The sequence below is a fragment of the Ranitomeya imitator genome, chromosome 7 (assembly GCF_032444005.1).
Source record: "Ranitomeya imitator isolate aRanImi1 chromosome 7, aRanImi1.pri, whole genome shotgun sequence".
NCBI lineage: Eukaryota > Metazoa > Chordata > Amphibia > Anura > Dendrobatidae > Ranitomeya > Ranitomeya imitator.
In genome coordinates, this window is record NC_091288.1 from 220,759,478 (window position 1) to 220,772,175 (window position 12,698).

The following is a 12,698-nucleotide window of genomic DNA, read 5'->3' on the forward strand; positions in this document are numbered from 1 at the left end:
AAAGTCTCCTGGCTCCGCCCCCGGCGCTGTGATTGGTGGAGGCTCGTGCAGGGGGCGGGGCTTTCATTGTATCCTTTGCCTGATACATTGTATCCACAGCTGCTCGCTGTTACTTTCTGCTGTTAACCCTTCGTCCTCCGTGCCAGTCTCCCCCGCGGTCCGCCCTCAGTGCCGGGATCTCAGCGGCTCCTCAGGTCACTGCTGTGAGCTCTGCTGCTCCACCAGCTGATGTTAGGTTTGTGTTCATGCGGATTGTACCTAAATGCTGGTGGAGATATCGGAGCCCCCTGTGTGAGGAGAGGTCGGCTCCGGATAATCCCCCTACACTGCAGCAGGTGGGAGCTCAGTCATCAGCTCAGGGGGCTTCTGTCCCCCACTCTCCCCACTATACTGCTGTCAAAAGATAAAGCTGACGACATGTCTGCCAGAAATCCGCATGCATTTTTTGCGCGCTTTTGATGCGTTTTTTTCCGTTTTTTCCAAATGCATAGAATAGCGGGAAAAACGTGAAAAAAACGCAAAATTAATGAACATGCTGCTTTTTTTTTACCGCAATGCAATTTTTTTTTGCAGAAAAAACGCATCATGTGCACAAAAATTGCAGAATTAATTCTAAATGATAGGATGCATAATGTATGCTGTTTTTAAGGAGTTTTTATCGTGAAAAAAACCCGCGAAAAAAACCTGAACGTGTGCACATAGCCTTACTCTGGTTTTGGCAAACTATTTCACAGTGGGAGGGGCTTAGTATAATGGGCGTGGCCTACAGGAAATATCCGCTATTTATCTCAGAAATCTCTGCCCAAACCTACATCGGCCAATCACATTTCTGCTGCATGTAGAGGCGAAGCGTAAGTGTATAGAAAGCATCCGCCTCATTGTGAAGGGATCATATTGTACTAAGTCCAGCCGGGGAGAACGCGGGCGAAATGTCACCGGTGGGCACAGACAGAAGAGGCCCCTGTGCAGACCACTCAGGAGAGGCCCCTGTGCAGACCGCTCAGAAGAGGCCCCTGTGCAGACCCCTCAGGAGAGGCCCCTGTGCAGACCGCTCAGGAGAGGCCCAGTGCAGACCGCTCAGAAGAGGCCCCAGTGCAGACCGCTCAGGAGAGGCCCCAGTGCAGACCGCTCAGGAGAGGCCCCAGTGCAGACCGCTCAGGAGAGGCCCCTGTGCAGACCGCTCAGGAGAGGCCCCTGTGCAGACCGCTCAGGAGAGGCCCCTGTGCAGACCGCTCAGGAGAGGCCCCTGTGCAGACCCCTCAGGAGAGGCCCCTGTGCAGACCGCTCAGGAGAGGCCCCTGTGCAGACCCCTCAGGAGAGGCCCCTGTGCAGACCGCTCAGGAGAGGCCCCTGTGCAGACCCCTCAGGAGAGGCCCCTGTGCAGACCCCTCAGGAGAGGCCCCTGTGCAGACCGCTCAGGAGAGGCCCCTGTGCAGACCCCTCAGGAGAGGCCCCTGTGCAGACCGCTCAGGAGAGGCCCAGTGCAGACCGCTCAGAAGAGGCCCCAGTGCAGACCGCTCAGGAGAGGCCCCTGTGCAGACCGCTCAGGAGAGGCCCCTGTGCAGACCGCTCAGGAGAGGCCCCTGTGCAGACCGCTCAGGAGAGGCCCCTGTGCAGACCGCTCAGGAGAGGCCCCTGTGCAGACCCCTCAGGAGAGGCCCCTGTGCAGACCGCTCAGGAGAGGCCCCTGTGCAGACCCCTCAGGAGAGGCCCCTGTGCAGACCGCTCAGGAGAGGCCCCTGTGCAGACCCCTCAGGAGAGGCCCCTGTGCAGACCCCTCAGGAGAGGCCCCTGTGCAGACCCCTCAGGAGAGGCCCCTGTGCAGACCGCTCAGGAGAGGCCCCTGTGCAGACCGCTCAGGAGAGGCCCCTGTGCAGACCGCTCAGGAGAGGCCCCAGTGCAGACCCCTCAGGAGAGGCCCCTGTGCAGACCGCTCAGGAGAGGCCCCTGTGCAGACCGCTCAGGAGAGGCCCCTGTGCAGACCGCTCAGGAGAGGCCCCTGTGCAGACCGCTCAGGTGAGGCCCCTGTGCAGACCGCTCAGGAGAGGCCCCTGTGCAGACGGCTCAGGAGAGGCCCCTGTGCAGTGGTAGTGGTCCCTTATCTCTTGGGCCCCTGTGCAGTGGCACAGTGTCTGCTGCTTGTGCTGTGCAGTGACTGAGCCCCGTGCCCGTCCTATATGTATTGCCATAAATACACCGCCACTTAGTGGCCGGGTCTGATGTAGAAACTAGTGATGAGTGATTATACTCGTTGCTCGGGGGTCCTCTGAGTATTTGTTAGTGTTCGGAGATTTTGTTTTCCTCACCTCTGCTGAATGATTTACAGCTACTAGCCAGCCTGAGTACATGTGGGGGATGTCTGGTTGCTAGGGAATCTCCACATGTAATCAAGCTGGCTAGTAACTGTAAATCATTCAGCTGAGGTGAGGAAAACTAAATCTCCGAACAGATGAGTGATGACAGAAAAACGACTGGTACATCCAAACTAGTGTGAATAGGGGCAGACCAGGAGCAGCTACCTCCTTATATAATATACAAAAAAGGTTGCACTCTATCGTGCCAAAGCATTGTCTAATATGGAATACATGAAATATGAATAGCAAAATGGCTTTTGAACATTAGGAAAATATATTTGAGAGACGCTTTGCACAGAATTTGGCCAAATAGTGTGAGCCCATCAACCATCGTCAAGGTGGTCTCATTAATCTGAAGGGTCTCTGACATGGTGACGGGAGGAGTGCTCAGTCAGTAGGCTAACATTGGCCTTCAGTAAGTGTTCACATTTGGACAGGGACCCATCAGTTTTGCGTCTCTCAAATATTTTCCTAATGTTCAAAAGCCATTTTGCTATTCATATTTCATGTATTCCATATTAGACATGCTTTGGCACGATAGAGTGCAACCTTTTCTGAACAGTTACAAATACTCGGAGACCCCCGAGCGTGCTCCGGAAAACCCGAGGAACGACTACTCTCGCTCATCACTAGTAAAAGCCTAATTTTAATCACCGAGTATTTCCTTTTCCAGTTTCAGTTGGGGTCCCTTAATGTAGCCCCCCATGAATGAGCTGCAGTGGCAGTGACTATACAGAGCCTCCCTCTGTGGGGGTCCCGGCGTCTCCCAGCATTACACAGGTGATGCCTTGGCTTCGTTTCTCCTGGGGGGGGGGGAGTGCGCTGCAGGGAAGCTCAGCTTCGGATTGTCCGGGTTCCCAGCTCTACCAGATCTGTCATGAAGAGAGCGATTACATTTTCAGCAGCACAGAGGGTTTAAGAAAGAATGGTAAAAATAAAGGCTGAGAGGGCGGGCGGTCCCAGCGGAGTCAGTGCGCTGCGCCTATTAATAGCTCCGTGTATCTGGACAGACGTCACATCTGATTGTCAGCTCCGCGGATGTTCTCCAGGAACCGGCTCTTCAGGTTACGGGGGGTGATCACGTCACAGGGCGACAATACTGATCCGTGGGGCTCGTTCCTGAGACCGCAGGGCGAGGTGCAGCGTCATCTATCTGCTGGAAATGTGCATTCAGGGCAGAAACTGGTTACCCCACATTCCCCCGAGACCGGCGGCGGAAGATCCGATAGTGGTCAGCGAGCGCAGAGCCGGAGCCGAGGATGAACTCACCGCCAGCGGCCTGGAGCCTGAGCCTGATCCTGGTCCTGCTGGGTGAGCGACCCGAGACCTCAACCATCTGTCTGTCTGTATCTATCCTTCTATCTATTATCTATCCATCCATCTATCATCTATCTATCTATCTATCTATCTATCTATCTATCTATCTATCTATCTATCTATCTATCTATCTATCTATCTATTATATGTTTATTATCTATCATCTCTCTATTATCTATGATCTATCCATTATCTATTATCTATCTATTATCTATCTATCTATCTATTATCTATCTATTATCTATCTATCTATTATCTATCATCTATCTATTATCAATCTATCAATCATCTATCTGTCTGTCTGTATCTATCCTTCTATCTATCTATTATCTGTCTGTCTGTATCTATCTATCTATCTATCTATCTATCTATTATCTATCATCTATCTATTATCTATCTATCATCTATCTATTATCTATCTATCTATCCATCTGTCTGTCTTCTGCCCACACCCTTGCATCACAGCACCGACCAGCAGAGATGAATCTTTCTGACCATTGGCGCCTTCCGCCGTCTCCCCTGGTCCCGCCGTGTGTTATGGATCACGTCACTGTTGCATTCTGGGGATTCTGTAACTTGCTGCTAAGTCCTTTCCCTATTCGGTGCCTTCCATACTCTGCACTGGCCGCTTTGTGTTCCTTGAGAAAGATCCACTCGTAGGACGAAACGTCGCCACATGGGCTAATAAATAGCTCCGCGATACTTGCTCTATGGCGCTGCTTCTACTTTTCTTCTATTATGTGTCTCTCTTCATGCTGATTCTTTGTCGCCGTCTCTTACATCTTGGATACTTTATCCTTGGAGGAGGCTAAATGTTAATTTAACCCTTTATTTCCCACCTGCAGGGACTTTTGGCGTTTGTTCATCTACACAAGGTGAGTCCAGACCTACAATTGTCTACAGATCAGAAAAACTAATATCAGATGTATAAGGGTTTATGTGTGCTGTAAGTGTGCGTCACCCACAGATCCCCCATAACAGCGCGTCACCCACAGATCCCCCATAACAGCGCGTCACCCACAGATCCCCCATAACAGCGCGTCACCCACAGATCCCCCATAACAGTGCGTCATCCACAGATCCCCCATAACAGTGCGTCACCCACAGATCCCCCATAACAGCGCGTCACCCACAGATCCCCCATAACAATGCGTCATCCACAGATCCCCCATAACAGTGCGTCACCCACAGATCCCCCATAACAGCGCGTCACCCACAGATCCCCCATAACAGCGCATTACCCACAGATCCCCCCATAACAGTGCGTCACCCACAGATCCCCCATAACAGTGCGTCACCCACAGATCCCCCATAACAGTGCGTCACCCACAGATCCCCCATAAGTGTGTCATCCACAGATCCCCCATAACAGTGCGTCACCCACAGATCCCCCATAACAGTGCATCATCCACAGATCCCCCATAACAGTGCATCATCCACAGATCCCCCATAACAGTGCGTCACCCACAGATCCCCCATAACAGTGCGTCACCCACAGATCCCCCATAAGTGTGTCATCCACAGATCCCCCATAACAGTGCGTCACCCACAGATCCCCCATAACAGTGCGTCACCCACAGATCCCCCATAACAGTGCGTCACCCACAGATCCCCCATAACAGTGCATCATCCACAGATCCCCCATAACAGTGCATCATCCACAGATCCCCCATAACAGTGCATCATCCACAGATCCCCCATAACAGTGCGTCACCCACAGATCCCCCATAACAGTGCGTCACCCACAGATCCCCCATAAGTGTGTCATCCACAGATCCCCCATAACAGTGCGTCACCCACAGATCCCCCATAACAGTGCGTCACCCACAGATCCCCCATAACAGTGCGTCACCCACAGATCCCCCATAACAGAGCGTCCTCCACAGATCCCCCATAAGTGTGTCATCCACAGATCCCCCATAACAGTGCGTCACCCACAGATCCCCCATAACAGTGCGTCATCCACAGATCCCCCATAACAGAGCGTCCTTTACAGATCCCTATAACAGAGTGTCACCCACAGATCCCCCATAACAGTGCGTCCTCCACAGATCCCCCATAACAGAGCGTCCTTCACAGATCCCCCATAACAGTGCATCCTCCACAGATCCCCCATAACAATGCATCATCCACAGATCCCCCATAACAATGCATCATCCACAGATCCCCCATAACAGTGCGTCATCCACAGATCCCCCATAACAATGCATCATCCACAAATCCCCCATAACAGTGCGTCATCCACAGATCCCCCATAACAGTGCGTCACCCACAGATCCCCCTGATAATCCTTGCCTCACAATAACTCTGTTTTCCGGTACTGAATGTCCTGTGTGATGATTTCGGCCGTGTGTCCCGTTCTATAAGACATTTCGACGCTCGTTCATTTCACTTGTTCTTTCTTGTGATAGTAAAATAATTATCAGCGACCAGATCCAGTAATAAAACCGAGGGAAATGTAAAGTATGAACCGATTAATACCGCATCATCCTGTGCCAGGAAACTGAGCCTGCAGGTCATACTGAAATAAATAGTGCCGCACCCATACACGGTGATAAGGGAACATGAAATAACCGGAGGAAGAAGACGTCATGTGATCACAAGAATCCAGAGAGTCAGGGAGGACACAAACTGCCAACTACAACACAGTCACACATGGGGGGCAGTATTATAGTAGTTATATTCTTGTACATAGGGGCAGTATTATAGTAGTTATATTCTTGTACATAGGGGCAGTATTATAGTAGTTATATTCTTGTACATAGGAGCAGTATTATAGTAGTTATATTCTTGTACATAGGAGCGGTATTATAGTAGTTATATTCTTGTACATAGGAGCAGTATTATAGTAGTTATATTCCTGTATATATGAGCAGTATTATAGTAGTTATATTCTTGTACATAGGGGCAGTATTATAGTAGTTATATTCTTGTACATAGGGGCAGTATTATAGTAGTTATAGCCTTGTACATAGGAGCAGTATTATAGTAGTTATATTCTTGTACATAGGGGCAGTATTATAGTAGTTATATTCTTGTACATAGGGGCAGTATTATAGTAGTTATATTCTTGTACATAGGAGCAGTATTATAGTAGTTATATTCCTGTATATATGAGCAGTATTATAGTAGTTATATTCTTGTACATAGGGGCAGTATTATAGTAGTTATATTCTTGTACATAGGAGCAGTATTATAGTAGTTATATTTTTGTACATAGGGGCAGTATTATAGTAGTTATATACTTGTACATAGGAGCAGTATTATAGTAGTTATATTCTTGTACATAGGAGCGGTATTATAGTAGTTATATTCTTGTACATAGGAGCAGTATTATAGTAGTTATATTCCTGTATATATGAGCAGTATTATAGTAGTTATATTCTTGTACATAGGGGCAGTATTATAGTAGTTATATTCTTGTACATAGGGGCAGTATTATAGTAGTTATAGCCTTGTACATAGGAGCAGTATTATAGTAGTTATATTCTTGTACATAGGGGCAGTATTATAGTAGTTATATTCTTGTACATAGGGGCAGTATTATAGTAGTTATATTCTTGTACATAGGAGCAGTATTATAGTAGTTATATTCCTGTATATATGAGCAGTATTATAGTAGTTATATTCTTGTACATAGGGGCAGTATTATAGTAGTTATATTCTTGTACATAGGGGCAGTATTATAGTAGTTATATTCCTGTATATATGAGCAGTATTATAGTAGCTATATTCTTGTACATAGGGGCAGTATTATAGTAGTTATATTCTTGTACATAGGAGCAGTATTATAGTAGTTATATTCTTGTACATAGGGGCAGTATTATAGCAGTTATATTCTTGTATATAGGGGGCAGTATTATAGTAGTTATATTCTTGTACATAGGAGCAGTATTATAGTAGTTATATTCTTGTACATAGGGGCAGTATTATAGCAGTTATATTCTTGTATATAGGGGGCAGTATTATAGTAGTTATATTCTTGTACATAGGGGCAGTATTATAGTAGTTATATTCTTGTACATAGGAGCAGTATTATAGTAGTTATATTCTTGTACATAGGGGCAGTATTATAGTAGTTATATTCTTGTACATAGGGGCAGTATTATAGTAGTTATATTCTTGTACATAGGGGCAGTATTATAGGAGTTATATTCTTGTACATATGGGCAGTATTATAGTAGTTATATTCTTGTACGTAGGGGCAGTATTATAGTAGTTATATTCTTGTACATAGGGGCAGTATTATAGTAGTTATATTCTTGTACATAGGGGCAGTATTATAGCAGTTATATTCTTGTACATAGAGGCAGTATTATAGCAGTTATATTCTTGTACATAGGGGCAGTATTATAGCAGTTATATTCTTGTACATAGAGGCAGTATTATAGTAGTTATATTCTTGTACACAGGGGCAGTATTATAGTAGTTATATTCTTGTACACAGGGGCAGTATTATAGTAGTTATATTCTTGTACATAGGGGCAGTATTATAGTAGTTATATTCTTGTATATAGGGGCAGTATTATAGTAGTTATATTCTTGTATATAGGGGCAGTATTATAGTAGTTATATTCTTGTACATAGGGGCAGTATTATAGCAGTTATATTCTTGTACATAGAGGCAGTATTATAGTAGTTATATTCTTGTACATAGGAGCAGCATTATAGTAGTTATATTCCTGTACATAGGGGCAGTATTATAGTAGTTATATTCTTGTACATAGGGGCAGTATTATAGTAGTTATATTCTTGTACATAGGAGCAGCATTATAGTAGTTATATTCCTGTACATAGGGGCAGTATTATAGTAGTTATATTCTTGTACATAGCGGCAGTATTATAGTAGTTATATTCTTGTACATAGAGCAGTATTATAGTAGTTATATTCTTGTACATAGGGCAGTATTATAGTAGTTATATTCTTGTACATAGGGGCAGTATTATAGTAGTTATATTCTTGTACATAGGGGCAGTATTATAGCAGTTATATTCTTGTACATAGAGGCAGTATTATAGTAGTTATATTCTTGTACATAGGAGCAGCATTATAGTAGTTATATTCCTGTACATAGGGGCAGTATTATAGTAGTTATATTCTTGTACATAGGGGCAGTATTATAGTAGTTATATTCTTGTACATAGGAGCAGCATTATAGTAGTTATATTCCTGTACATAGGGGCAGTATTATAGTAGTTATATTCTTGTACATAGCGGCAGTATTATAGTAGTTATATTCTTGTACATAGAGCAGTATTATAGTAGTTATATTCTTGTACATAGGGCAGTATTATAGTAGTTATATTCTTGTACATAGGGGCAGTATTATAGTAGTTATATTCTTGTACATAGAGGCAGTATTATAGTAGTTATATTCTTGTACATAGCGGCAGTATTATAGTAGTTATATTCTTGTACATAGAGCAGTATTATAGTAGTTATATTCTTGTACAAAGGGCAGTATTATAGTAGTTATATTCTTGTACATAGGGGCAGTATTATAGTAGTTATATTCTTGTACATAGGGGCAGTATTATAGTAGTTATATTCTTGTACATAGGGGCAGTATTATAGTAGTTATATTCTTGTACATGGGGGCAGTATTATAGTATTCATATTCTTGTACATAGGAGCAGTATTATAGTAGTTATATTCTTGTACATAGGAGCAGTATTATAGTAGTTATATTCTTGTACATAGGAGCAGTATTATAGTAGTTATAGCCTTGTACATAGGAGCAGTATTATAGTAGTTATATTCTTGTACATAGGGGCAGTATTATAGTAGTTATATTCTTGTACATAGGAGCAGTATTATAGTAGTTATATTCTTGTACATAGGGGCAGTATTATAGTAGTTATATTCTTGTACATAGGGGCAGCATTATAGTAGTTATATTCTTGTACATAGGGAGCAGTATTATAGTAGTTATATTCTGGTACATAGGAGCAGTATTATAGTAGTTATATTCTTGTACATAGGAGCAGTATTATAGTAGTTATATTCTTGTACATAGGAGCAGTATTATAGTAGTTATATTTTTGTACATAGGGACAGTATTACAGTATATAAATAACAGAAATACAAACTGAACAGGTGCATACCAAAAAAAGCAACTTATATATCAAAATACGAAAATGGTTGCCCTCAATTGTCTAAAGCATGTCAATGTAAAATAGATGAAGTGGGAATAGCAAAATGACTTTTGAAATTTAGGTAAAAGACACGAGACGTTTATCACAACATTTGGGTAAATAATGTGAGCCCATCCACCATGGTCAAGGTAATCTCATGAATCTGATGGGTCCCTTACCTACCTGCCACGTGTGAACACTTGCCTATGGCTAATATCTGAATGCGTGGGTGAACATAAACACCTCTCTAGGTAAAGCCTACATTGATGAGTTGGTCGGAACGTAATGTGATTAGATGTAATTAAAGTCACTAATGTTGGAGTGTGACAGCCTGAGGGTGTGCACAGGTGTCTTTTATACTGATAACAAGATCAAACAGGTGCCATTACTACAGGTAATGAGTGGAGGACAGAGGAGCCTCTTAAAGAAGAAGTCACAGGTCAGTGAGAGACAGAAATCTTCCATGTTTTTCAGTGACCAAATACTTATTTTCCACTATAATTGGCAAAATCAATCTTACCAATTCAGACAAGGTGATCTTCTGGATTCGTTTTCTCATTTTGACTCTCATAGATGTGGTTTACATACGATGTCAATTACAGGCCGCTCTCATCTTTATAAGTGGGAGAATTTGTACAATTGGTGGCTGACTAAATACTATTTTTCCCAACTGTATATTCTTGTACATAGGGATCAGTATTGTAATGTATGTACACAGTGACTGCACCAGCAGAATAGTGAGTGCAGCTCTGGAGTATAATACAGGATGTAACTCAGGATCAGTAATGTAATGTATGTACACAGTGAGTGCACCAGCAGAATAGTGAGTGCAGCTCTGGGGTATAATACAGGATGTAACTCAGGATCAGTAATGTAATGTATGTACACAGTGACTGTACCAGCAGAATAGTGAGTGCAGCTCTGGAGTATAATACAGGATGTAACTCAGGATCAGTAATGTAATGTATGTACACAGTGACTGCACCAGCAGAATAGTGAGTGCAGCTCTGGAGTATAATACAGGAGGTAACTCAGGATCAGTAATGTAATGTATGTACACAGTGACTGCACCAGCAGAATAGTGAGTGCAGCTCTGGGGTATAATACAGGAGGTAACTCAGGATCAGTAATGTAATGTATGTACACAGTGACTGCACCAGCAGAATAGTGAGTGCAGCTCTGGAGTATAATACAGGATGTAACTCAGGATCAGTAATGTAATGTATGTACACAGTGACTGCACCAGCAGAATAGTGAGTGCAGCTCTGGAGTATAATACAGGATGTAACTCAGGATCAGTAATGTAATGTATGTACACAGTGACTGCACCAGCAGAATAGTGAGTGCAGCTCTGGGGTATAATACAGGAGGTAACTCAGGATCAGTATTGTAATGTATGTACACAGTGACTGCACCAGCAGAATAGTGAGTGCAGCTCTGGAGTATAATACAGGATGTAACTCAGGATCAGTAATGTAATGTATGTACACAGTGACTGCACCAGCAGAATAGTGAGTGCAGCTCTGGAGTATAATACAGGAGGTAACTCAGGATCAGTAATGTAATGTATGTACACAGTGACTACACCAGCAGAATAGTGAGCGCAGCTCTGGAGTATAATACAGGAGGTAACACAGGATCAGTAATGTAATGTATGTACACAGTGACTGCACCAGCAGAATAGTGAGTGCAGCTCTGGGGTATAATACAGGATGTAACTCAGGATCAGTAATGTATGTACACAGTGACTGCACCAGCAGAATAGTGAGTGCAGCTCTGGGGTATAATACAGGATGTAACTCAGGATCAGTAATGTAATGTATGTACACAGTGACTGCACCAGCAGAATAGTGAGTGCAGTTCTGGAGTATAATACAGGATGTAACTCAGGATCAGTAATGTAATGTATGTACACAGTGACTGCACCAGCAGAATAGTGAGTGCAGCTATGGCGTATAATACAGGATGTAACTCAGGATCAGTAATGTAATGTATGTACACAGTGACTGCACCAGCAGAATAGTGAGTGCAGCTCTGGGGTATAATACAGGATGTAACTCAGGATCAGTAATGTAATGTATGTACACAGTGACTGCACCAGCAGAATAGTGAGTGCAGCTCTGGGGTATAATACAGGATGTAACTCAGGATCAGTTATGTAATGTATGTACACAGTGACTGCACCAGCAGAATAGTGAGTGCAGTTCTGGAGTATAATACAGGATGTAACTCAGGATCAGTAATGTAATGTATGTACACAGTGACTGCACCAGCAGAATAGTGAGTGCAGCTCTGGAGTATAATATAGGATGTAACTCAGGATCAGTAATGTAATGTATGTACACAGTGACTGCACCAGCAGAATAGTGAGTGCAGTTCTGGAGTATAATACAGGATGTAACTCAGGATCAGTAATGTAATGTATGTACACAGTGACTGCACCAGCAGAATAGTGAGTGCAGCTCTGGAGTATAATATAGGATGTAACTCAGGATCAGTAATGTAATGTATGTACACAGTGACTGCACCAGCAGAATAGTGAGTGCAGCTCTGGAGTATAATACAGGATGTAACTCAGGATCAGTAATGTAATGTATGTACACAGTGACTGCACCAGCAGAATAGTGAGTGCAGCTCTGGGGTATAATACAGGATGTAACTCAGGATCAGTAATGTAATGTATGTACACAGTGACTGCACCAGCAGAATAGTGAGTGCAGCTCTGGGGTATAATACAGGATGTAACTCAGGATCAGTAATGTAATGTATGTACACAGTGACTGCACCAGCAGAATAGTGAGTGCAGCTCTGGGGTATAATACAGGATGTAACTCAGGATCAGTAATGTAATGTATGTACACAGTGACTGCACCAGCAGAATAGTGAGTGCAG

General features: G+C 43.8%; 1 protein-coding gene across 1 annotated transcript in view; it reads left to right on the top strand.

Annotated features, from left to right (window-relative positions):
• The first annotated feature begins 3,213 nt into the window (after window positions 1–3,213).
• The window catches only part of LOC138646214 (transmembrane protease serine 9-like), a 50,434-nt gene continuing 40,949 nt past the window's right edge, over window positions 3,214–12,698 (top strand). Inside the window, exons 1-2 of the mRNA XM_069735677.1 lie at window positions 3,214–3,665; window positions 4,517–4,546. Coding sequence (XP_069591778.1) covers window positions 3,614–3,665; window positions 4,517–4,546 — 82 coding nt within the window. The 5' untranslated portion in view covers window positions 3,214–3,613. The remainder of the gene's footprint in view (window positions 3,666–4,516; window positions 4,547–12,698) is intronic.